Source organism: Diplotaxodon limnothrissa, linkage group LG17 (genome assembly GCF_057381915.1).
Source record: "Diplotaxodon limnothrissa isolate DT_005_m linkage group LG17, D_limnothrissa_male_GT1.1, whole genome shotgun sequence".
NCBI classification, from domain to species: domain Eukaryota; kingdom Metazoa; phylum Chordata; class Actinopteri; order Cichliformes; family Cichlidae; genus Diplotaxodon; species Diplotaxodon limnothrissa.
In genome coordinates, this window is record NC_140612.1 from 25,834,883 (window position 1) to 25,862,758 (window position 27,876).

General features: G+C 42.2%; 1 protein-coding gene across 1 annotated transcript in view; it reads left to right on the forward strand.

The window, feature by feature from the left end:
* acss3 (acyl-CoA synthetase short chain family member 3) overlaps positions 1–27,876 on the forward strand; it is a 65,221-nt gene extending 37,345 nt beyond the window's left edge. Inside the window, exons 10-16 of the mRNA XM_085375885.1 lie at positions 12,202–12,297; positions 12,486–12,549; positions 13,809–13,890; positions 14,451–14,573; positions 14,654–14,753; positions 14,858–15,033; positions 26,986–27,876. Of these exons, the coding sequence (XP_085232011.1) occupies positions 12,202–12,297; positions 12,486–12,549; positions 13,809–13,890; positions 14,451–14,573; positions 14,654–14,753; positions 14,858–15,033; positions 26,986–27,069 (725 nt within the window). The 3' untranslated portion in view covers positions 27,070–27,876. The remainder of the gene's footprint in view (positions 1–12,201; positions 12,298–12,485; positions 12,550–13,808; positions 13,891–14,450; positions 14,574–14,653; positions 14,754–14,857; positions 15,034–26,985) is intronic.

The window sequence follows — 27,876 nt, forward strand, 5'->3', positions numbered from 1 at the left end:
CTTCCCACAGTGAAATGATGCACATGCTGTTTTCTTTGCAAATTTGCATCATAGGATTGTTTTTTGTTTTTCCTGCAGTATATAAAAATTGCTGTATCTCCAAAATAAAACTATGAAGACACTCAAAATAAATTTCCTGTGGTGGGAAACTATTTTTTGCAACTTTATTGTAAAGTTTTGAGGGATAAACCTCTTAAATTTCTCCAAGTAGAAATATATGTAAACAAAACAAAAGCGATTTTCAATTTTTTTTGTAGTTTATTGCACTTTTTTGCAATTTATGTAATTACTATGGACTTAATGCATACATATTATTAAAATATGGGCTATAACAGTTGTATTGATGTATAGCAACTTGAAATGCTCCCACAAATGGCACTACAGCATGTAAAAAAAATAAATAATATAAGCTCTGGTGGACTTGGTTCTATAGTAGGTCTTAAAGGGTTAAATAAATATCGTCAAATAATCGTGATCTCAATTTCAGTGAAAATAATCGTGATTATCATTTTTGCCATAATCGAGCAGCCCTAGCTGCTGTTATTGTGTATATATTTATTTATATTTAGATTTCTTCATACATTCTTATATAGTTCTATATTGTGTATTGTGTATTTTGTTGTACAGTTATTTTATTTTCAACTTTAATTTATATATTTTATCTTATTCTTTCCCAGTTAAATTTACCCTTCATTCTAATTTGTGTTGTACAGTTATTTCATTTTTAACCTTAATTTATATTTTATTCCTTCCTAGTTAAATTTACCCTTTTTAATTTTTCATATTTATTTCCTATCTTATTCATAGCCTTTTCCTTTTTTGTTTTCTTTAGGTCACGAGCAGTTGTCCAAGCATTTCACTACATATCGTACTGTGTATGACTGTGTACGTGACAAATAAAATTTGAATTTGCATGACGCACAGTTTCAAAGCTTTGGGGATTTATTAATGGATCAATCCAAAGTTCTTCCTTCAACACATTTCCCTCGAGTGTTCCACACTTCAGCTTTGGATTGGCTAATTGGTGGCAGGGATCTGAAAACTGACTTCAGCACTGCAGAAGTGTTTTTCAACATTGCCTCTGCACATCATCAAGAATGTTAAATCAGACTCATGATGTGTGCAGACTTTCAGCCTTAATTCACTGGATTTAACAAAAATATTAAAACTGTTTAAGAATTACAGCCATTTTTCTACATAGTTCCCAATTGCTCTTTAAAGCACAACATATATTTTGGTCATTATTTAAAGCTTTTGCTATGCCACATTTGAGAAAATTAGCTTTACTTGTAAAATCCATGGAGCGCTACATCTGTGACGCTTCATTTTGGCCAGCCTGGTGAAAACTGGAATTGCAAAACCGCCATCCCTTTGCCTCACACGGTTGATATTCCTCCCCATACCTCTTGCAGATAGGCCAGTCCCTCAGTGTCTTCTTGTATCCTAAATAAGAATACATTTCTTTTCAGTAAATTGTTCCTGAATCATGTCATCCTGCTCTTGCCCTCCTTTGGGAAAAGCATGGAAAGCCTTAGCTTCGTACCTCATGTCATTCAACAACAAGCAAGCCCCCCCCCCTTCCCACTGTCGCTCACTTGGTCTCATTACAGTGCAGCAGAGACAGTAGCGCAGATGTCGTGGCTCCTGTAATTACATCTCAGAGAGCTGAGGTGCCACGTTTGTGTTACCTCGTTGTTTACCGGAAGCCGCTGTCATCAGCTCTCCAACCCGGGAATTCGCTTGGCATTCATTCCAAAGCATTGTTGTCTGCTGAGGTTTTTAAGGCACAAGATGGGGGTCTTTCATTAGCAAGTTAAGTAGTGCATTTGTATGCATAAACTTAGCTCTGAGCGAACGAGCCGCGCTGTCTGAGAAGTGATAAGGGAGGCAGTGTTTTTAGCTGATGAGATGAAATTGCCCCTTGAAGAGCTGTAAATGAGATGTGTGCATGCTGTTTGCAATTTCTCATCCTGGTTTTCATGCATGTCTTTTGTATGCAGCTCAGCAAGCTTTTGCAGCTCCTGCAGCATGCTCTTCCTCATGCATTTTGCTTCCTTTCTTAACTTTTCTTCATTCACCTATAATTTCAACTTTCAGCTCAACCCAAAAGGCTTAGCTAACAAAGCCTATGCTAACTGCCTGTACTTTACTCTTCAGTTGCCAGTGATGGTGTGTCTGACCAGTAAAGTCTGCACTGTCCAGCACAGCAGAACTAATCCCACCGCTTTGTAGCAAGACTTGTTTTGCACTCGTTCTGAGAGCAAATGCTGCCACGTCTTTTACAACTGCACCCATTTCGTATCAGCGCGTGCATCTCTGCAGTCTCCCTCAAAAGCATTATTCGTGAAATTTAAAAATTTCATGGTGTTTCTCTTTCACAACCGTTTTTTTACAAGGTAGATAGATTCTTGACTTTGTGTAGGAAGAGCTGAAACATTTATTATGAAGAAAAACGATGTGGGGAAAAAAGGGCGTATTTCATTGTCTGGCGAAGGAGCTTGCAATCTATTTTCTTTCTCTCTGTTCTCATGCTCCTACACATCAGCCTCTTTTACATTGACCTTGGGTCTCCTTTTTTTAAGCTCTCAACTAAGTTACCCCAGCAACAACACAGGAACAGGACAACTTCAAATATGACTGTGCATATGTGTTGTTGTACAGAAAGCACTCTCTGAGCTTTGTCTCTCAGGATTGCTGTTTACTGCACATGACTCATGCAGTGCTTATTTACATGTTACAGCTGCTGCTGTAGGGCTGTAAGTAAGATTTAATCTCCTTACATACCTTTCACAAATGTCTGACAAATGAAGGAACATACTGTTACTTAATTACTTTTCACTGTTTTATTGTTTACTTGTGCCAGTATCTAAGTTTAGCATTAATAATGAAGAAGGTTAATTGGCATCAGGTGCATCTGAAGTCACAAGTGCAGTTAATTGGCTTCCCTCAAACTTGATTTTACCATCACAGTATATCAGCAAATATGTAAGCTTTTTACCTGATTTATATAATCCTTTTGGGAACTTTTAGGGCATTGAAAGAGAATAATAATGACTAATAATGGTTGTCACAGTTTATTTGAAGATTACTATTCGCTTTCTTATTAACTCTGCACCTCAAATTGATGGAGACCCAAGCAAAGTTCTGTAAATCTTCCAATTAATAAATAAATAAATAAGAAGCAAACTTGTGTATTTCTAATGCATGGTGGATCTCCTTCAGTGTGCTGTGTTTTCTTGAGATTGAGGTTCTAATTATGCCGGGTGGTGTTGGCACATGAGTTTCAAAAGATTTGATGGCATTCATAAGGTTTTTCTCTGTAAATACATATATTTTTGAAAAGTAGTTTGTAATGAATAAATAACAGAGTAATAATATTCAGCTGCCTCTCCAGTGAGTCTGTCCTCTTCTGGATGGACTCTAGAGCAGAACAATTTCAATTCAGTTTTATTTACATAGTGCCAAATCACAACAACAGTTGCCTCAAGATGCCTTATAATTTAAGGTATAGACCCTACAATAACCCAACAATCAAAATACTCCTTTTGAGCAAGCTCTTTGCGACAGTGGGATGGAAAAACTCCCTTTTAACAGGAAGAAACCTGTGGTGGAACCAGGCCGAGGGAGGAGTAGCCATCTGCTGCTGCTCCTTCCTGGTTGTCGACTTGTCATTGACAAGCTACCAGTCAACGAGAATACCCTGAGATAATGTAACTTTCTGACACTAATAATGAACATAATTACAGTAAAGAGTAATTAAAGGTAGCTTACAGTTTTTTCAATATAACCTGAAATGACAAGCCCATAAAACACTCAGGAAGGTGTTAACTGAGTCCAGAGAGTGAGGAAGCTGATCGCCATTTTCCAATAGTAGTCATTGTAGCCCTGTGCTGGCGCCCCCTGCTGGTCATTAAAATAGGCAGGCTTAAGACACTTCTACACTTTCAGTTTTTGTGATCTAGAAACTGTTTTCATTTTTTATGCTTTCTATGGAAGTGATCTAAAATAGTGAGAACAATTACAAAGAGAGTGGCCAAATTTTAAATTTTAAATGAGTGTGTTTTTTTTTTTTGTTTTGCATTTTTCCCCCCCTGTAGAAGTGTGTTCACATGCCCCACTATATTTACTCACCTTTGCCTGTGCTGTCATTTGCTGCTGAGCAGATGGTGTATAGGGAGACTTTTTAGAGCGGTTTTCCTGCCAACAGTTGCCCCCTCTGAGGTATACTCACCTCCCATGTAGTTTTATTTTAGATTTATTAAATCAGCATTTCATCTATTTTCATTAATGCTACAAGATTGCACTTGAGTTACGAGTGTTTTGGTCTCCCCTGGGTTTTCAGGTTTCATATTGTAACATCAGACTAGACACTGCCACCCATCCTTTTGTTTCACTCAAGTCCTTGTTGCCTGTTTTCCATGTAAGCCCTAAAGACAGAGTAGAAGCACGGAGAAGGGTGTTATATCCTTTGTTTTTGCAAACTAATATGCCGCTCGAGTAGTTACAGAGACGAAACGGAGTGCAGGATCATCTTTGTTTTTCCTGAACAGCAGTTTCTCTCCAAGCTGCTGGTAATGAGCTCGGCACTTCGATTGCACCTTCTCAGCTGAAATGGCGCCACCAAATCTCCCATTCCGCTCTACCAACGTGTCCTCCAGCATCCCTCCCCCTCCCTCAGCCCATTCATCACACTGAAAATGGCTCTCTCACTGGCGGAGCTCATCTCCAACAGGTCGAAAGAAGATTGATTTGTTTGTGTACAGAGGGATAGTGAAAAGGAAAAGACTGAGGTGGGAGCTGAGATAGACTGATGCCAAGCTGTGTCAGACAAGCACATAGACAGCCCAGCAGTATCAGTATGTATGTGTATGTGTGCGTGTGCTCAGCTCCAGCCCCCAGATATTTTAACTTCTTCTAGCATTTACTCAGCCTCAGCCCATGCTGTCTACCTTTCGAATGCAGCATATTTAAACTCCCCCGCACAATGTGACTAGAATAATAGCAGTGCCAGTATTTTGTCAGTTTGAGCTCAATAAAGATGTCTTGAGCCGAACATTTTGGACATGTTACCTTACGGGATGAAATGGTGACCCTTTTGAAGGTGCGTGCGTGCGTGCGTGCGTGCGTGCAGTCAAGTTTTTGGGGTAATGGCTGTCTCCTGAAGTATTCAATAAAACGCCTCGAATGTGATGCATGCTGTGAAAATGTCAGGCTGTCAAAAATATTTTTTTAGGTAAGCAGGATAGATGTTTTAATCATTTTTGTTTGGGTGAGCCACAGGGTATAGAGGTGTAAGTGGATATCTTTTGCTGTGTTGTGTTTCCACACCTCAGGAACTTTCCCTGGGGACTGAAAACCTTTGAAAGAACTCTGTGTTTCTCCACAAAAAAAGTTCTCAGGAAAGTATTTTAGCTCCCAAAACTTACAGAAACCTACTGGTGCTGTGTTGCTCTTCGTCTCTGTTCGTGTGTTTCCTTTTAGGGGTCGCCATAGCAGATCATCTGCCTCCATCTTGCCCTATACTTAGCATCCTCTTCTGTCACACTAGCCCTCTGAATGCAGTCCTTAACTGCATCCATGAACTTCCTCTTTTCTTGGTACTCGGGAAGTAGGAAGGTTGGTGGTTCACTTCCCAGCACCGCTAGTCTGCATGCCGAATTATCCCTGGACAACACACTACCCATACATAATACCCAGAGTTTCCCCTGATGCATCCATTGAAGTGTGAATGTTAAACAAAGTGTTTAGGTATAGAATGTGTGTGATTGGCTGAATTAACCTTGTAGTTAAGAAAATGTGCTCAACATGCTTTGAGTGCTGAGTTAGAGTAGAAAAGCACGATATAAGAACCATTCCACTTACCATCCTGCCTGGCAGCTCCATCTTCAGCATCCTTTCTCTGCACAAGTCCAAAGCACCTCAGCCCTGCCTCTCCTCTAACTGTGTCTCCGGACCGCTCACCCTGAGCCGTCCCGCTGATATACTCATTTCAAATCTTGTCCCGTCTGTTAACTCTCAATGAAAGCTTGAACATCTTCAGCTCCACCTCCTGTCTTTCTGTCAGTGCCACTGTCTCAAGCTGTACGTCGCAGGTCTCTCTACTATCCTTCCACACCCACCGTCACAAATCCCCCCTTGACACTTGTCTCCACCCTGTCTGCACTCTCTTCCTCACTGGTGGAGGAAGAGAGTTGTCCTTTTGCACTGGTGGTGGGTTATTTGAACATTTATAATTTGAACATTTATAATTTCACTTGTTGCCGTCACACAGACACATCTGCCTGTGCTTTTAACCCTGCAGACTGTACATACTGTAACAGTAGACGCAACTTCTGTTTCTGAAAAGTGAAACTAATGTGGACGTGCTTGGAAACTTAAGAGAGAGCCTCCATGTTTCTCTGGGTTTATACGCATGCAGGGAGCAGGTTAATAAGGATGACAGGAAAAAAAAGAAAAAACATAACTGGATATTAGTGCAGGCACACTAAGGCTCATGTAACACCTCAGTAAACACATTTGAAATGAGTTTTACAGTTTCAGTTGCTAGTTTCAGCCATTAAATAAAACACGGTGTTCGTTTTGTACATCATGGTGTATTTGGAGTCAAATAGATGATAAAGCATGGAATTAAAACCTTTGTCTTATGTTGTCTGCAGACCAAAGCAAAGTTTTAATTACATACAGTGTCTACTGCAAAGCAAAGATACTATCGGCCCAACTTCATTCACAATAGTGAGTACACATCCTCCTTCCCAGCTTCAGGGAGGAGCACAAAGTGTGAAGAAGTTGGTGCTCTAGCAATTCGACCTAGATGATTTTATCAGGGTAGTCATAAAAAATACATTGTAAGTACATCCACAACACTTACTTGATTGCAGCTTTTGTACTTTGAAAGGAAGTATATCTTTCTTTCCTATTGCATCAGATATTAATGGGTTGAAAAATGAGTGTGAGTAATGTTAGGTGAAACAGTTTAGCGTCTGGAGTAGCATGCAGTATCCTCAAAATATATCCAGCTTTTGTAAGTCAAAGTGCTCCGGTCAAGGTTTCAGAAGGGTTTTTTCACATATAGCAGACCACTGAGATCTGAAGGATGAAGAAAACCTTGGAGATTTTAGTAAAGCTCTGAATCAGCTGTTGGAAAATTTCTCATCTTGCCTCACGTGGAAATACAAGCACCCGTGTTTTAGTGATGGAAGCAATTATTGAGAAATCTTTGCTTTATAAATCTTTGATTTCACGGCTGAAAGCGGCACAGCCACTTCTGATTTCCTGTATGGCTTGTTTAATGCTGAGGTCCAATTATAATGTCTCTTTTCATTTGAGTGTTGAATTTACTGGCTGTGCCTGGATCGCCGCCAGCGAGCTCTGGCTCCTGCTGTAAACAGCCAGGTTTAAACACTCCACTCAAGCTGACATGGTTCAATAGCTGTGTTGAGCCCTAATCGACGTGCAATCCAGTAGAGCTTGTAAACGACCCTTACTGCATCCTCCTGGTTCAGACTGAAATTCTGATATTGGCTGATTGTCGGTATTGGTTTAATATTCAAAGCGAAAAGAAGAATATTATTGGAATCTATTATGATTACATGCGATCAGCTGTTTTTTATCATCTAACTTTGTAATAATTCTGCGTTTCTGTTCAATTATTTATTTATTTTGCACAGAAAAGTTAACTTCTGTTTTTCACAACATACTAAATGACATAAAACATTAGAGCATTAGAAGAGTATCAGCACGGATCTTGAAACACCAAATGGTGCATACTCTCATCTCTTAGTCCGATTAAAAGTGTGTGGATTTTGCAGTGCAAGGTGTAACGGTCAGCAGAACTGAAGAGAAATCAAATGGGGTTGACTGGTCAACAGGTGATGTCTCATCACACTATTGTAGCTGTTCTCTATTGTGCCGTCGTTGTCTCCAAACGATGACAGCAGTCACTCTCAGACATGTTGGGAAAGGTGTTTAAATAACTGCCATCTGATTTATAAATGCTAACACGTTAAAATCAGTTACCAGGTGGGTCAACCTGAATCCCCCCCTGTAAGGTGTAATACTTAAAAAAAATAAATCATTGGCAGTGAGTGCTGTTACCCGCTGTCAGTGATGGGTTTTGAACCCTGCAGAGAGTGGCTAACTTGTCACTGATGAGCGAGGTTGCCAGTTCAGAGGCCACAGGGGTTGTGTTATGTGTTCCGCCAAAGATCCCCCGACACCCTCCCCCTCCTTTGCTCCATCATAATTTGCTAACTTAATCCCCCCCCTCTCAACCAACTGCAGCCTCCTCCCTTTGAAACCTGCTGTGCTGGATGTTGGAAGCGGCTCTGTCTGCCTGCACCTGTTTCGATTAGTAGCAGAGGGAACTTTATTATATACTAGATCAAATTCACATCTCAGAAAGATACAGAGCTACTTTTGTCCTGATCCATGCCAGTGTGTCATGTTTCAACATTCCCCCAAGATCTTCTAGAGCTACGTTGTGATGTGAAAAAACGGGTTCAGGGATTCAGATGAGCTGCAGAAGCTTCCATCTGAAGCAATTAGGGTCAACAGCCTGTGTTTGGAGTTGATGGGGTTTGTGGACACTTGTAAAACCACATGTAAGGTTTTCTTTTCTGCTGACCTTGCGAACCCAGACCTTGCAGTGGTAAGGATTGGTGGCTCTCAGTCTCCGTAGGAAATGCAGGCATTGTATTGTCTTTAGGGGGGAGCTGGTGATGGCAGACCAATTGAGATCTTTGGGGATGTGCATGCCAACATATTTACTTCTATCTCTCTGAACGTCTTGTGAGATGATTCACATTATTCCAACGATGAACAGCTGACTGTAATGTAAGACTTGCTGCAGGACCCTAGCCAAGGTTATGTGACTGGTGTCATGTAAACATGAACATGAATGCAGCTTTTGCATGCTCAGTCTTGTTGTTCACATGTCATAGAGTCACACGGTGCATTTTGATGAGATGTGCTGAATGTAAACAGAATTTTGCTTGTTTACAAGAAAACACCACGGGGCACCATTACCTCTGGATGTAAAGTCATTTTGGCGAAGAGGTTCCCGCTCCCGCCCAGTCTTTCATGTTCATTCACACAGGTGTGTAACTAGGGCTGCTCAATTAATCTAATTTTAATCACGATTACGATCTGGGCTTTCAACGATCATTAAAAATGACTGAGCCGATTATTAGCCACTCCCTCATTTATCCGCGACACCTTAAAGGCCGGTCCGTGAAAATATTGTCGGGCATAAACCATCCGTGGCGCAAAAAAGGTTGGAGACCGCTGATTAAGAGGACCCGAGGGAAGCTCGGAAAGCTAAGCAGAAGTTATTTGGAGAGGAGAGTGACTGCCGCTGGTTGAAAAGAGGTAAAAAAAACTTCAGTGGTGTTGCACACTATTTTATATTATTTTTTAAAGTCATTGTTAACCCTTTAAAGCCGGTCAGAGCAGCACGCTCCGTTTTGTGTAACTATTTTTAAATCCCTGTAGAACCTGAACCGTGTAAGCTAGCGCAATAATTTGTTTTGCATATGAAACCGGAGGAGTTGTACTTACATCTTATGCCATCAGCTTGTCCTCGGCCACGGTTTCCTTCCACATATAGCTTTGCAAAAATTGCATAAAAAGCGCTTGCAGGAACAAAAACATAATATTCCAGAAACACGCTTTGCCGTTCCTATCAGCTGTTCGTAACACTTCGCACAGTGAAACAGACGTCAGCGCGAACTGTCGCATGTCCGCCATTTCCTGGCCGAAACCGGAAGTGACGTCATTTTCGCGGAAATGTAGTTTTTTACTTGTAGGCCTTAAAAGCCTATACTGGTCATATTTGACTTTTCTGAATAGTTTCTGGGATGCTTAGAACTCGAATTGCACTGCTGGAAATAGTTTATTTTGATGCACCTGCTGTTTTCTTTGCAAATTTGCATCATAGGATTGTTTTTTTTTTGTTTTTCCTGCAGTATATAAAAATTGCTGTATCTCCAAAATAAAACTATGAAGACACTCACAATAAGTTTCCTGTTGTTGTAAACTATTTTTTGCAACTTTTTTGTATTTAAAGTTTTGAGGGATAAACCTCTTAAATTTCTCCAAGTAGAAATATATGTAAACAAAACAAAAACGATTTTCAATTTTTTTGTAGTTTATTGCACTTTTTTGCAATTAATGTAGTTACTATGGACTTAATGCATACATATTATTAAAATATGGGCTATAACAGTTATTTAGCAACTTGAAATACTCCCACAAATGGCACTACAACATGTAAAAAAATAATATAAGCTCTGGTGGACTTGGTTCTATAGTAGGTCTTAAAGGGTTAAATAAATATCGTCAAATAATCGAGATCTCAATTTCAGTGAAAATAATCGTGATTATCATTTTTGCCATAATCGAGCAGCCCTATGTGTAACCCATGCGAAGTCCTCTGTTAATGTAGTTTTCCCTCTGGCTTTAATGAGGGGGTGTGTCTGATTTTGTCATTTGCATAGCGGGCCTGCAGATTTGAATATTTTGCCATTTTCCTTTTGCTCCCTCAGAAGACGAGACATTTCTGCCACCAGCTCTACCCTCCTCCCCCGCTCAAGACATGATCCGATTTGGTTTTAGAGTACCTGTCTGCATTCATTTGCATGTTAACGACCATCAAATATGTATGATACGAGCATCATATTTATACCACGTGCACTTCCTATAGAGTAGGCTCATTACCTTGTGAAGCAGCTTGTGCATCCATTTACATATTCGTCATGGGAAATATGAGGCATTTTAGCAACCCCTTATTTGTAAAGTGGTCCAATAAGCCCAGGCTCTGGTTGGCACTAAAATGCCAAATTTAAATGGGACCTAATATATTCTTGGACTCTACTAGAGTAGCTTTGCTTGATTAACTGTTTAAATAATACTGGGCTTTGGTACTGTCCGCAGCTCCATCCACTGTCAGACGAAGCGGTTTGAGGTCCTTTCCTTTTAGCTGCTCAATCGATGTAGAAAGCCAACCTCCTTGTGGCTAGGCAAAATTGTTGGTTGGCTGGTGATTGGTCACCAAGATGTTGAGCATGCAGCACCCAAAAGCTCCTGGGCAATCACTTTCAATAGCGTGGTGACTGCACAGGTTGCGGTTCGAGATTAGGGAGGGTTTGCAAATAATCTCCATCTTATTTATAAATGCTGGCAGATTCCCAACACATTACAATCAGTCTGTGCAGTCGGTACTGATGAGTGCAACTCATCTGCAGTCTGCTTCATGGAAAAATTGGACTTGACTCGAATGGAAGTATTGTGCAAGATTTCCGAGTGCTAATGTAATTTTGTCGTTAAATTACTGTCCTGATCGCAAATGGTCACGCTGCAGTCTCCAGCCACTATATTCCCTTGTGTGACTATAGCACTAGCAAACTTTGTTCTGATTGGCTGCCCCTCACAAACAGATTTGCAGTTGGAAGTGTATGAAAAAACTATGTAGAACATTTTCCAAAACTCTAAGTGTGTGTGTGTCTGCCTGTATGACTGGGGGGAAAAAGAGAAAATATAATAAGTTCCTTAAACTTCTGTAAGATTATTCTTGCCCTTTGTGCAAATAGCATGTATAAAGAGATAAAATAAAAATAAAAAACATTTACATGGACGGATGAAAATGATAGAAATAACTGTGTTGTCTGTTACCTGTTGTGTGCATTTTTACTGAAACACGAGCTGAACTTAAGCAAATTCTCTGCCAGTGAGAATGAAGACACGAAGGCGGACTTTGTTCTTGTATTTATGCCGGGAGACTGATGTTCAACCACCAACTTAAAAGGGAGGACTGTTTCTGCACAGATGCTGGGCTTGCCTGCTGCTGTGTGATTTCTGATGTAATCTTCCCCACTGAGCTGGATTGATTCTGTTATTCCTTCGGTGAGTGGGCTAACAGGCCTGCCAGGCAAGTCTTTGCCGTTAATGGAGCATAGTTGTGTGGTGGAGTCGGGGAGAGCCCATAGGAGCTGTCATACTTTAGTTCAATGTAGGTTAACGCTGCTCACAGAGGCAACACAACGCCACACGGACTCTTTTGATCAGTGCCCCATGAAAGGGTTTTCATATAGGACAGTAAAACAGTTACATTACACCACATATCCAGAACTCTTGTGGTTTGGCTAAAACTTTGTGCCTCACTCATGAATTTTTCATGAATCCTTGTGTTTCTTTGTATCCTGTTAGAAACTGGCTCAGCTATTACTTCCAGTTGTATCGGTCTGGGAAACTCACTCACGCCACCTGCAGGCCAAGCTGGCAAACCGGTTCCAGGTTACAATGGTAAGAAATGACCTCTTTGTATTCAGTGTGTTACCCCCACGATTACAGCGTGAGGGATATCAGGGCAAAAGTGTGTCTTCTGATTGTAATTCCCTGTCTTACGTTTAAGCTTTTTGCGCTTCCAGTTTGCCAGCGGGGGGATAGAACCACCTCTGAATTTGAAATGCACTCTTTTCCCTTTCCTCTAGTCACAGTGATCGATGATAACATGCAGGAGGTGAAGCCAAGAAGCCTGGGAAATATTGTGGTGAGGTAAGCCAGGTGCATATGTTCACAGCAACGTGAGTGGCTTAGTTATCGCTTCATCTTTCTTTCTTCTGGGCCTCTTGGACACGGACATTAAAGATATTATATATTTGCTCTTTGTACACAAGTGAAATGTGGACTTTGAATCTTTTAGTCATTAAGGGTAATTATTCACCCCCCCCCGTCTGCATTAAAAACTGCCTTAATTCTTCATTCTTCATGGCATCGATTCAGTAATGTCCTGGAAACATTCCTCAGAGATTTTAGTCCATATTGGTACGATAGCATCTCACAGTTGCTGCTGATTTGTTGGCTGCACATCCATATATCCCATTCCAACAAATACTAAAAGTGCTCTATCGTACTGAGATCTGGTGACTGTGGAGGCCATTTGAGTACATTGAACTTATTGTCATGCTTACAAAATCAGTTTGAGATAATTTAAGCTTTGTGATGCAGCACGTTATCCTGCATCAGCCATCAGAAAATGGCGCCATCAGACTGTGGCGATAATGGGACGGACACAGTCAGCATAAGTACTCAGGTAGGCCGTGACATTTAAATAATGCTCAAATGGTACTAAAGGGTTCAAAGTGTGCCAAGAAAAGATCCCTAACATCATTACACCATCAGCGTCGACCTGAATCATTGATACACAACAGGATGGATCCACGCTTTTGTGCTTGTTGTTTAAACTAAATTTCCACCCATCCATCTAAATGTTGCAGCAGAGCCATGTTGGCAGCAACAACCATGCCACATTCAAAGCCACTTTTCTTCACTATTTTAAGACTCTCTTTGAATTTCGGCAGATTGTGCTGACCATGTCTGCATGCCTAAATCCTCTGAGTTTCTACTATGTGATTGGCTGACTTACTGTTGTTTAAAATGTTATTAAAAATCTGTAAAATGTAAATTCTTTCAACACCATAATGGAATTTGTTTGTTACAGGATTGTTGCATAAATTTAAATGTTCTGCTTGTAGTGAATAAACCCATGCAGAGGGTTGTTTAGTTTAAAACCTGGGAAATTGGGCCATTTGCTCAAGAACTGGGTCTTTCCTGTCTCCTTTTAAACAAACGCTGAGTTTTATTGTAGGACGAGCCCTTTACTGCCCTTTAACGTTGGATACACTGACTCTCTGAGTTTAAACAATAAATCATTAATTTATCTAGGTAATTTATCTGTGTTGCTATATAGAAGCTTTCATGAATCGGACTTTTTCATACAATTATCTGAATTAATTTTGTACTTCTTCTTTAAGATTGCCTTTACCACCTGGGGCAGCATTGTTTTTATGGCAGAATCAAGATCTGTTCAAGAAACTCTACTTCACAAAGTTTCCAGTAAGCTGTTTCATAATTACTTTAGAAATTCTCGCTGGTCATCGAGTCATTGGGATTAATTTATATGTGACTGTCGGTATAGTGCAAAAGACTATTTCCCTTTTTTAAATAGTCAAATTAGTCACAAAAGAGCAGAATAATAAAGACAATAAAGAATTCTCCTTCAGCACCCCTGACTAATTCAGTGATTCTTGAACCTTTTCCAGGATTAATCATTTAAAAAGCTTAAAAAGATTTAAAACCTGTATTTATTTGAACAGTTTAAGCAAAACACCCACCCAAACTCCACAGTGAATTTTAGTAAAACAAAAAAGTCAGTTGTTTGTTTATTAAAACAAAACAATTGTTCCTGTATTATCCACACCCCAGCTGCAGAGGCTTTGTGGACCACAGTTTGACAAGCCGAAATAATATAGGAAGAGGTGTCCCTCTAGTGTTAGACATGTTGCATTGCAGATCAACTTTAGGTATTTGTAGCCCTTAAACATGAGTGATGTTTAAACTGTCTGGATGAATTGACTTTAAGCTGCTCTTTTAATCTGATCCAAATGTGACTTAAGGGATTCTACGACACCATGGATGCTGGTTTTATGGATGAGGAGGGCTTCCTTTACGTCATGTCCCGGTCTGATGATGTCATCAACGTGGCAGGCCACAGGCTCTCTGCTGGAGCACTGGAGGAGGTATCAGAGCAGTTACAGGTGTTGATGAAGAGGATGCGAATGTTTCTCTGAGGGTTATAATTTGTGTTTTTTTTTAACAGTCAGTGCTGCAGCACGCTGCAGTGGGAGACTGTGCTGTGGTAGGGCAAGAAGACTCTCTGAAGGGTCATGTTCCTTTGGCTCTGTGTGTGCTCAAGAATGGTGAGGAATACTCACTGGGTGTCATAATTTTGCAAGGAATTTAGGGCATAAAATAAAACTACCCGGCGGTATTAACGTTTTATGCTTTGCGCTACACGTCTCAGGTGTGCAGAAAACGGAAGAGGAGATCGTGAATGAGATTGTGAAACTTGTGAGAGACACCGTCGGTCCAGTGGCTGCCTTTAAGAAAGTGCTCTTTGTCCGCGGGTTGCCAAAGACACGTTCTGGAAAGATTCCTCGCTCCTCTTTATCCAATCTGGTCAATGGCAAGCCCTACAAGGTAAGACTCAGCTGTTAAGGACACATGTAGTGCATTATTATCATCAAACACAAGTAGATGCTGAAGGATAAAATCTCTGAATGAAATTTTTTTTTGCTTTTGCAAAGGCTTTACAGCAACTCTGGAGATGGTAATGCTAATTTTGCTACTTAGAATTTGAGCGACGATGGTGCATTAGTAAACCACACACTCACTCAAAACAAAATTGTGGCTCTTTTGAGTTTTCAGTCTCAGTAGTCTCCAGGAGAGAATAACTTGAGAATATCTCCTCATATGGTGGATTTGTCAACAAAATTTTCAGCTGCACAAAATGTTTCAGTGTGACAAGGATTCCTGCATTGATTCCTCAGAAAACATTCTGTTTGTTGTTGTTTTCATGCATTGTGCCTTCACTGTGCAGGAGGAAGAACACACAGCGCCCACTCTCTCGCTGTGAAATTTCTGGACTATTACTTGTGCTATTTATCACCATCAAAGTTGTGCTTTGGACTAGAAACCTGGCAGCTTCAAGACCATTAATATCAAAATAATAATATCAAAAATGTCTTCAAAGGGGGGAAAAAACTGGGGACTAAGTGGGTGTATTGCAAAGATCAGACCAAGAAGAGAGCGTGCATCTGAAAAAGGTAGAAAAAAGAACACAAGGGTAACAGCAAAAGACCCGCAGGAATCTTTAACTTGCTAAAAATACTCATTAATGTGCCCATCATAAGGAAATGTCTACTGACTTATCAAAATAAAAGCAAAAACTCCAAAAATAAATATATTAAAAGAAAAAAGAATAAATGAACCACTTAAAAGGTAGTTTCAAAATTCTTATACGTTTTTTTTCCCATGTGTTAAGGTTCAAAATACAATGTAAGGTCAAAAAATTCAATTTATATTTAATGCAAAGCTGGTTATATACTTCTAATGAACTAATAATGCCATATTAAAATAATGAATGAAAATGAGAAAAACATCCCCTCCTTATTTTACAATTCCCTCTGTTGACCTCTGGAGAATCCAGAGGTCACAAACAGTCGTTTCCCCCCTTGGCCTACACATTCAGTTCTACATGCATCATTGGCATCATGGACATTGGAGTAAGGACTCCAGGGTCCACTGCCCTCACAGACATACCTTTTAAACATTCTTCTGGCACAAGGGATGAGACAACAACAACAAATAACCATAATACCCACCACAACAGACAAAGAAAACATGACCGAAGCGATAACCCCCTTCCACCGTCCGAACACTGAGGTCAGCCAGCCTTCCAACGGACTATCAACACCGGAGTGATCATGCATAGTTTCAGAAAGGCTCTTTAGGCCCTCCAGAGCCTTGGTTACCGACACATTTGGAGCAGTCTTGTTTGGAATAAAATTACAACACTGATCGGCCAATATAGAACAAACGCCCCCTTTTTTCCGCTAACAACATCAAGGGCCATTCTATTCTGCACTCCCATTAACGAGGTCGGACCCACCTGCTCCGCCAACCCCTCCATGCCGTCTCTGGTGAGGTTAGAGAGCCTCAGTACATTATAGTGAACATAATTGATCCTATCTACGTTCTTGCGTTCTTAACCCTTTTGGATCAACCCCCGCTATTTCCACCCCCAGAACCAAATACATAGATTGTTTGCGATGCCAATTCCCCAATGATAAGGTTAACGCGTTTCCAGAGGGGCTAAAATCCCTCTGTAGTTTAAGCTCGTTTTCTGATCCTAGTTCTAACGGTTCCCAATTTTGCCCAGTGTAACCCCTTACCTGGTCCCAATTACGGCACCAGCTGTCATATGGACGATTTCCCCTCTCGCAGTGCGTACTCACTGAATAATCCCAACAGAGCCACACATTATATCCCCTCCAGGCACTGCCGACGTCCCTACAATTAACAACATCACACAGATCAAACATAAAAGAAATTGTGGGGCCAATAACATAATCTAATTCTAAACCACCATATGTGCTGAGACACTCATCCTTTTTACCAGAGACCTCGCGCTTCACTCTTGCCCGCAGCTTTAAATCACTATAGATCACGCGTGATGTAATTGGTGTATCAAACAACGCCGGACTGGCATGGCCTCCGTGCTCAGACTGGTTTCCCGGGTCGGTCTGCAACAAACAAATCAAAAAACAAATAGCCATGATTAGCAACATAATTGACATAAACTCATAATAATTTTTAACATTGTGATGGCTTTTGAAACTCTTCTTTCATCACCAGTGTCTAATTGTTGTGATGGCATGGTGGTATGTGAATGTTATGGTGTAGTAAAAAGTTCAAAGCCCTTTATCAGAGCCTCTCTCTTGTTCTAGGTGTTCAGTGTGGTACCGCTCCTTTTCGTTGGCGCGGCGATCTCCTCCTAGGCTGCTCTTCTTTCTTCGACCTTCCGGGTAGACCACCGGTCGGCCCGTTGCACAGGTGTGAGGGTTTATTCTGCCTCTCAATTTCACCTGTGTTGGGTGGAGATTGATCCTTCCCCACCAAGCCCACTGCGTCCAGTGATACCAGGTGTCGCCTTTCCCCTTCAGTTGGACTGCTGTTGCCGTCCGAGCCGATACCTCGTATGGACCAATCCAGCGGGGTTCCTTCCACTTGCGTTTGATGACTCTCAGCCACACTGTTTTCGCGTCCGGGACCTCTCCTTCTCCTGTGGGCCCTTCACCAGCCGCCTGTTTTGTGAAACTGGACACAAGCGCCTTTAACTCGTTCCAGTAGTCTGCGTGGGACCGGTTCCCCTTTTTGTCCCGTTCAACCGAGCCCACCGTCCAAGGTGCCGGAAACTGTCTCCCTGTTTGCAGCTCAGGATGCCACCAATGACACAAGTTTCTCTCCATCTGGGCTATCCCCACGTGGGCGAGTCCGTGGGCTTCATCCACCTTCTGTTCTGCCATTTTGGCTGTCAGCACGGGGCGCCCGTCTGGCCCCCTCCACAAATTTCCATCCTGCCAGGCTCCTTTGTTTTTCCACACCCCCTTTTCCTCTGGGGATGCCTCCTCCTGGGCCTGTTTGACTTCCTCAATCAGGTCAACAGATATCTCCTCTTCTGGAGTTACCTGTATCATTTGTCTCCGTCCTTTGTAGCCTGCGGCCTCCTTCGCGGCTTCGTCTGCTCTCTGGTTTCCTTTTTCCACCATGCTGGTTCCTTGGGAGTGAGCTTTGCATTTTATAATACTCACCTCCTCTGGGTCAGCCAAGGCTTTTTCCAGTTCCTCCATTTCATGTTTGTGGGAAATAGGTGCATTGGTTGCTGTTCTGAATCCTGCTCTTTTCCACTGAGGCAGCTCCACTTGCGCTGCTCCAAACGCATATGCCGAATCGGTGTAGATGTTCACTCTCCTGTTCTTGGCTAGTCTCAAAGCTCGAGCTAGGGCTATCACTTCAGCTCTCTGGGCCGACTGCTTTCCCTCAATCCTTCCTGACTCTCTGACCTGATAATCTCCTTCTACTCTGCAAACCACCGCACACCCTGCTTTCAGTCCTCCTTCGTCTCGGTGGCAACATCCATCGGTGAACCAGTCCTCAGCTCCCGGTATGGGTTCGGCCTTCAGGTCCTCTCTAATCTTTTCCTCAATCTGTGCTCTTTTGGCGCAGTCATCAAATTTGGGGCCTCTAAGACTTTGCTCAGTCTCTGTTGTGCCCGTGGTGACATACAAAATGCTTGTGAATTCACGTATGCCACTATGCTATGTGTAGTAAGTATTTTTAGTGGGTGTTCTCTCACTACATGTGCTGTTTTTTTGGATAATTCTAGCGACCCCTGCTGCATGTTGTGTGCATGTAGGATGCTTTGCTTCTGTTGGATGTAGTTTTACACTTACATACATGAGCACATCTCTACCCCCCCCCCCCCCCCCCCCCCCTTTTTCTGAAACAACACTCCATTCACAATTGAGTTTGTTTCAGAAACATCCAATTAGAATGGCTCATCATAGTTGGGTGTGACTAAATCTTAGGCCCTTTATAAATCCTGTTTTACCCTAATAAATGCGACTTCAGCTTCAGGCGTCCAAGGCAGCTCAGCCTTAAGGTGTCGAACGCCAACTTGCTTCATTAGGCCCCTTAAAGGGGCAGTTTTACCTGCATAATCCAGAATGAACTGCCTGCTGTAACCTGTTAAACCAAGAAAAGAAAGCATTTCTCTCACAGTTCGCGGTTTTGGGTGTGTCAGAATTTGGTCTCTGTGTGTGTTCATCAAACCCACTGATTTGTGTGCGATTACCCGGCCCAAAAAGGTCACTTCAGGGCGAACTAACTGCAGCTTGTCTTTACTTACTTCAAAGCCGCATTCCGCCAACCTATTCAACACAACGAACGACGCCGCTGTACAATCCGCTGCTGACGGGGCTGCAATGAGAAGATCATCAACATATTGTATTAATGTACAATCATCAGGCAAATGACATGACGACAGGGCTTCTTTAAGCACCTTAATGAAAATGCCTGGAGAAAGTGCAAAGCCTTGTGGCAACCGTGTGTCTCCGAGTTGTTGGCCTCTGTATGTGAATGAAAAAATGTCTCTGAATGACTCATGCAGAGGAAGACAAAAGAATGCATTTGCCAGGTCAATGCACGTGAACCACTTTTGGCCACATGTGATAGCTGATAAAGCTGTGTACGGATTTGGTACTGGTGCAGTGGTAGAGAGTAATATTTCATTAATGGCTCTCAAATCATGTGTCATGCGGTATTTTCCTGTTCCATGTTTCTCCACTGGTAGAATTGGTGTGTTCCACAGTGAGTGAGAGGGCTCTAACACCCCGGCCCTTAACAGGCCTTCTATTGTTTCTGTAATTCCTTCCTCTGCTTCAGGTTTGTGTTTATACTGTGGTCTATTGATTGGTGTGTTTGATTTCAGCTGGAACAAGACAGGAGGACACTTAGCTAGGCCAACATCCGTGGGCCCTTTTGACCATAGACTGTCAGGCAGATTCGACAATCTAGCAACTGCATCAGAATGATCTACTCTCTCCTCACCATGTGTTTTTGAAATTTCTTTATGTTCCAAGATCACTGTGTCATCACAGGCACAAGTTATGTGATAGGTTTTACAATTTGGAGCATAAGATAAGTTAGGAATTTGGGTTCTTTGCCACCCTGTGTCGTCCAGTGCACGCCTGACCATTGGACCCAGATCACCTGCACCATGACCTTGGTGGACCGCCAATGTAATGTGAGGGGTTGAATTTTCTTCCACATTGTACCAAGGCAGTTGTTCATCAGTTAATTTCACAGCCGCGGCTACACCTTCTGGTCCGATGTAGATGTCATGTGTTTGCACATTCCACGTCTGATCCTCAAGATCAGACTGAAATAATTCACGATAGGTGTCGTCACTATCTTTATCATAAAACAAAGACACGTGGTAAGGTTCGCGCGGAGGGAGGTAAACTGCCAAGCTCATTATCCAGGGTCTCCACAGCTGAAATTGCCTCAGAACATCCTCTTTCACTAGTCTCCCCCAGTAGATGTCGGCTTTTGCTCTTTCACAGTCTTGAAGCAGATATTGAGTCTTTGAATTTGTTCCCAGGCACGGAAAATGCTGGCCCCCTGGCAGAGTCACAGATAATCCATCTGCTGAACATGTGATTGTGGCGCCCAACTTCACGAGCAGGTCCCTGCCCATGAGATTTACTGGCGCTTGCGATGACACCACATAGTTGTGTTTCAAAGTCTGCTTGCCCAGCTTTGTCAAAGCTGGGTCAGTCACTGGCAGAGTTGTTGGGATCCCGGAAATACACACCACGTTCGCTGTGTGGCAGGACAACTTTGCACTGTCTGGTGCTGCTCTCAAGGTTGAATAGGTTGCGCCAGTGTCCGCTAAGAAGGGTAATTCTGTCCCTTCCACAGTCATTAACAGCATGGGATCTGCCATTTCCATGCTGTTTTGTCCCTCCGGGTCCCTTCAGTACTGGTCCTCCCTCCAGTCAGCCACCGGATACTGCGCGGCTGGTGCTGCACTCGGGTTTGGGGCCTGATATGCTCCCCTATAGCCATCTCTTGCTCTCGGAGCTCCACGTGCCTGGGATTGGTAGCCTCTTCTTTGATTGTTCTGACGACGTTCTGGGCAATATTTGCTCCAATGACCCTCTGCTCCACAATTCCAACAGACATTCCAAGGCACACTGCTGAGATTCCCCGTGTCACGAGCTCTTAGTACTCCCTCCGCTGAGCCACCACGCCCTCTGTACGATCCACCGGTTCCCCAATTCCCTGTGGGTTGGTTCTGCCTTGGTGCATTGGCGGGCCATCCGTCATTAGTGCAGGGACCCGGGCCACTATCTGGCCATTCAGGCCCAGGACCAGGCTGGGTCGCAACTATCATCATTTTTTCTGTTTTTTCTTTTTCCTCTTTTTTCTTTTCGCAGGCTTTGTTTCTGGCCTCCGCCAACTGTAGTTTGAGTAGAGACGCTTGTGCCTCCTCCAACTCTTTTTTTCTGCTTGTTCGCCCTGTCCTGCTCCAGCTGTAAACGATGTGAGACGTGTCTTTCCCACTGCACCGAATCTGCTACGGCAAAATCTGGGTTTTTCTGTAGATCTTCTATGACCTGATTTGGCAGCCCTGCCAGCACCGCTGAGCGAAACCACGCCCGATGCTCACCTTCCCTACCCGGATGGGTACCTGTTTCTAACAACCACTGATCTCTGGCTTTTTCTAAAAACTCTCTAGGTGTGTTTTGGGGGTCCCAAGTTATTTTAGGTATGGCTCCTGTGTTAGGGGTTGGGTACTTTTCACGGACTGCGTCAGACAAAGCACATTGCACTTCATGATAAGGCAAATCATTTGCATAGCGAGTTGTGCGAGCTATGGCCTCTACATCTGCTAGCCCACCACCGAGCATACACCGCGCAGAAATGGCGCGAAAATCACCAATCGCAAGCTCTTCTCCTTCTGTTAGCCTGCCTAATTCACGCAACCACCTTGCTCCTCCTCCAGTTATAGGTGGAAGCTGTTTAACCAATGCCTCCAAATCTCTTACTTTGTATGCACGGTACACTGGTTCATTTTTTGCACCAGCCACTAAAGGCAAATTATAATGAGTGCCCGCAGCTTTTTCTGCTTTGGTCACAGTTTTACACTGTCCCAATTTTCCCTTGCCTTTTAAACTCTTAAAAATAGGCCTCCTCTGTCCCTGCTCTTTTTTCACCTGTCTCGACCTAAGATTCCTGGCTATACTTGGTTCTGACGCGACTCCTCCTCTGTCGTTATCTTCCTCCTCTGAGGTAGATGAATCATTGTCGCTCTCCTCTTCTGCCATGCTTTTGGTCATTTTGTCCTTTACGGTCTTCAGCGTATTTAATACTTCCAATAGCCCTTGCGGGTCTTCAAGCATTCGTCCGAATACTTCTCCTGCCCATGTGTCTGACTTGGCCATTGCTTTGGAGTGTTTTGACCTGCTGGTATGGGCCTGCTCTTCTCTTGCTGGTGTTGGAAGCTCGATGAAAGCCGGTTGTGCTATCCTTTCCACCGGTGAAATCATTTCCTCGTTTGTTGGGGTCCAATCCGCTTCTCCAGTCTGGTCTGGCAGGCTCTCTCTTGATGCTTCGGCTTCTGGCCTGTCTCCTCTCTCATGTGAACAGGAAGGCGAAGTCAAGCCTTCATCTGCGGCTAATGTTATCACTTTCCCTCCCCCACTCAGGGACTGACATTTAACTGTCATAGGCCCTTCGTTATGAAACACCAGTGGTGCCCTGGTGTATTCAACATCAGCTACTCCTCCTACAACCGCTGCCGTCTGTCCATCTGGGCCCTGAACTTGTCCTCCCCTTAGGGTCATTACAGGCATGACATGTTGTCGTCCTACAGCATTAGATGTTAATGTGGCCCAAGGAAGAATCTCTGCTGTGTGATACTTGTTAGCATCTCCTGGTTTTGGAATCCAGTTCTTCATTTGGTCTTCCAGCTTCTTATTTTGCTTTTTCAGTTGTTTCAAAGCCTCCACTATGCTTTCCATATCTTCTGTTTCAGCTGTGTCATCCTCCTCCATCCAGGAAGATGCTCCGTTCCACAAGAACATCCACTTGCAACACTTTGCATGTGTTTGCTGTAGTTTCTTGATTTGTTGGTTAATTCTCCAGTTAATTGAACGTTTCTCTGCCTCGGTTTGCAGTTGTTCCAGTTGCTGCTCACATCTCTCTCTTTCTATTTTGAGCACAAGACTTAGGGCTATTTTGTCATCCAGCCCTCTCTGTTGGGAAGCAATAAGCTTGCTTAGCTCAGCTTCCATTGCTTTGCATTCCTTCTCAGCTAATTTTGATGATCCAGGAGAAGCTAAACGAATGGCTCTTTTTAACTGTTCCTGCTGCTCCTTCAGAGGCTTATAGCCTCTGTGCCCAGTAGGTGTCATGCTCGGGCCGTCAGCCATTATCCTAGAACACAGGCTTACCTCCCTTTTTGTGACGTTATACGGCTCCTCCCTTTGGGTCAGCCCGCAGCGTCTGCCTGTTAAGTTTCACAATTACTTTCACTCCTCCAAGGGTCACTGTCTCCTTGTGATCTGCTTGGTAAGACACACAGCCAACGCAGTGTGTCAAGACTTAACCAAGCCTCTTTCAATATTCACTTATAATGACCACTTTTCACTCTGTAATATAAATGTTATAATATCATACACACTACATATTGACCTCGGGGCACAAAACAATAACACAGCTCGAATTCATTCACACAGCCTTAAATTTTTCTCAGAAAATTGCCCCAAAGCAATATCATGTTTGCTCACAAAGTGACAAATTCACCGTGTTCTATCGTAGCATAGGCAAAATGAGCCGCGTCTGTAGGCACCCAATTTGGATCATTTTCATTCTCAGTTATCTGCTTTAAGCCTCGAAATAGGAGAAGACAACGTTGCACATAGGTATTTAATTCATGCACCTCAATCTCAGACCACACTGTCATCTCATAAGGTGCATCACCTTCATGTGCGACAACGTGACACTCACAGCTGACCCCCAGCAAACCCTCCATTTCAGTAATTTTTATACAACAAGTGACAGAATGCAGCGCTGCCATGTTTGCTTATATTTTATATAAATAGGAAATTATCTGTGTTAAATGGGACTGTTTAATGCATGGGACACAATATAATCATTTATTGTTGAAGGGACAAATGTCAAAGGGGTTCTAACAGGTCCACTTTATTGCGTGCTCATAAATTTTGTTATCTGGGTCACTCACTCAATATGCTTTATTGTTTGAAGTTATTAATTATGTCACGCTTATTAGTGGCTCATATTTATTTACGGCCTATGTTTGAACTTGACTACAAAGGCAGAGCATCATTTCATCCTTTCAGGGTGAAACACTCCACTTTCTCTGTGTCATGGCAGCTCAGAAAACTTCATGAACTTTACTTGCTCAAAATATAGCTTAAAATCAGTTATGCTATCAGTATAAAATGTTTAGGATTTAATTAAATTATTTTCAACTGACTTACAGCAACTTGCTCTGATCTAGGAACACTCTCTTATCCTCCTCAAAAACTGAAGTTACTCAGTCTTAAATGCTTTTTATATTACATAAATCAACTGTAATTAACTAATAACCTTCTAGTGATTCAGACTTGGTTTAAAACATTCAAAAGCCTTCTAGGGACCTATTCTAATCATAACCTATGTGTGTGTAAGCTTGTTTGCATTTAGCCCTCTGCACTCAAGGCATTTACTACACTTTATCAGTCCGGACAGTCACGCCGAACGAAGCTTCTGACCTTCAAAAGGCCGAGTGCCAACTCATTATAAGCACATTTGCAAGGTGTGTCTGAAAATTATTTAAACCACTCTTTTTAAATCAAAAACTATTTACATTGTTATAACATCAAAGCCAGCAGCTTATTTACAAGCTTTCAGCAATAAAAAGCCTTCTGCTTATAAGGCTCACACACTCTGGGCAGGAAGTGAAGAAGCTCCGTTCTCCTTCCTGCCACCAGCTCATTTGCATGTTCACATACCGTCTAAAAATAGCTCGCAGCGCTGCAGTGCGCTCTCGTCACACACAGGGTCACACAAAGCTCAGACAAAATTCTATTATTTTATATTACAAAAGACGTCTTATATTTACAATCACTGACAGGCCTGACAGATTCAGCACCTAACAAATTTCGACAAATTTAATATAACGGGTCTCACCGAAGAAAGATAACTTTTTTACGACCAATTGAACAGTATCTGTTACTTCTGGAACAGTTTCTGACCTAATTTCTAAAGAGCACCTACACAATTTCGACAAATTTAACCATAACGGGTCCAACCGAAGAAAGGTAACTTTTTTGTAATCAATTAAACAGTATCTGTTACTTCTGGAACAGTTTCTGACCTAATTTCTAAAATCCCTAACTCAATTTAACAGTATCCAAAAAAGCACATGACACCGTTTAAAACGGTGAGGAGACTCTAACTCCTAGCTTGATTCCGGGATGCCCTGTACCCCACAGTTAAGCCAAACTGAACTAACCCTGTTCGCCGACAGGTCAAGACCGCGCGTCCACGGCCAGGAGGGAGCGTAACCTCCGGGCTATGCGCTTCTTAGCAACTTCTGGTGCCGTCCTATAATAATTTGTAACAATTTGAAACAACAGTCAACACCCTAAAACAAGAGTCTGACTAAGGCAAGTGCCACCTAGAGGTCAATGGAGCCAACCCTCACTTATAATCACACAGGACCACACTTATAACCAATTTGGACTTTAACCAACAACATGACCAATTCCCTACCAAACTACCTGAGCCTTTAACTCAATATCCAGGGACTCAAACCCAACATTATTACGTTCATATTTCTTCAACTTCATTAAATACTCTTAAGCAACTTTAACTGCATAACACACGGTGATTCTCATCAAAATCAAAACAGACACCCACCAGCAACGTCAGTGAGTAGACTTTTAATTTAATGCAGCCCAATTTGGCACAATTTGGGAATCAACTCAACAGGCAGTGCCTTACCTTTTAGATGCACCCGGGAAGCTCACATCAGATCCCTGGTCCGTGCCTGTCCGCTCGACCACCTCAGACCGTCCACACCTCGCACATCCACCCCAATATCACAGGACGAGCCCCCAAAATGTTAAGGTTCAAAATATTGGGGATGGACACCAGAGGAAAAAACCCATAATAACAACACTGGTCCGGTCGGGTTGAGTCAAACGATGATTTAATGATCACACACGTGGGAGATGGACACTGTATGCAGACGGTCTCAGATCTCGTCTCAAAAAACACATCACCATAGTTTTATGAAATCAGGGTATTAGAACGCCCCTTCATGCGTAGTGACAGGTGCAATACAATCAATGTTGACAATTTTATTTAACACAAAGAATAACATTGTCTCCTTCCCGAGGGCAGACGCTGACTGCCCCCGTCTCCTGGAACCGTCTGTACCCTGCTAAGACACAACATGGCAGCTACAAGGACTCTTTCATTTACTCAGACCATCAGTGTGTATTGCTCTAAATCAAGTATATAATATTAAATGAATATTGCTGGATCAGCTACTTCTACTTAAAACATATTAAAACATGACTAAGCACAAAATCACCAAGAATAACATCTTATAAGTGCTGTGTAAGCGCGTGCGGCCTTCCAAGCTCAACGCCTTTGCCCTCCATAGATCAGCCAGACTCGCGCTGGCTGTAGCTTTTAACCTTTAATTAACTTGAGCACAACTCTAGAATAAGCGACAAACTGCAATGTGTATGGAATGATCATGGTTACATCTGCAATGGAAAATCATGTTATTATTCTGGTACCTGCAAGGAAAAAGATCAAACTGAAATTATAGCCATCACTGTAAATGCAAAATATAATGTAAGGTCAAAAACTTCAATTTATATTTAATGCAAAGCTGGTTATATACTTCTAATGAACTAATAATGCCATATTAAAATAATGAATGAAAATGAGAAAAACATCCCCTCCTTATTTTACACATGTTAAGATTTTTTTTTTTTTCCACAGATCTCTCCAACTATTGAGGACCCGGAGGTGTTTAAAGACATCGAGAAGCAAATAGAGAGAGCGTCCAGACACGGTGCAGCCTGAGTTCATCAGTGGGATGCCAACAGGACAGTCTAAGCAGTTTCTGGCAACACAAAAGTCACTCCATTAATAATAAGTGTGCAAAAATGCTCATGCTACGCACAAAGTGCTGCAAATGTGAGCACAATTTCTCAGTGAAATAAGAAACTTTTCTTGTTTTCTAAATTAAGAAAAGGTAGACATTGATGTCTAGCCTTTGGAAACCAGTCCAGATCCACACAAGTGGATTCATATTTCTATTTTGAATGGATCATACAGTTAGATCTAGAAATAACTGAATAATCATTTTTATGATTCTGGCTATCAGTCATGAAACAAAAGTAATGCAACTAAAGTGCAGACCTGTGTGTTTAATGCAAGGGAGTGAACAAAAACGTCATATGAAGCATTTAGCATTTGTTAATGTAGTCACTTTATGTTACTAACAAAGGCTAAATCCAAATGAATGAACAGCTTTAGCTGGAACGGCGTGTTGTTTGTTCTTGTTTTGATTTTTGGATACATTTTGGCTGCCGAGTTGGCATTTTGTGGTGCTTTTTCTCACAAAGGCATGACAAAAAGGGGAGCAATACCATAAAAGGGGGAAATATTTTTTACTACAGAACAAAAAGTAAATGACACACACACACAAAACAACAGCTTGTAAACAAGCCCCCTATACTGCTACTATATGTGTGTGTATAATTTTTTTTTAAAGTCCGTCCAATTAACGCACTTTCAGGCTGTGAGATCGAACTGAATGACTAACCCTGTGTTATCAGAATCAAATTATTAACATTTTGATGAATGTTATTATAGTTAAAACTACAA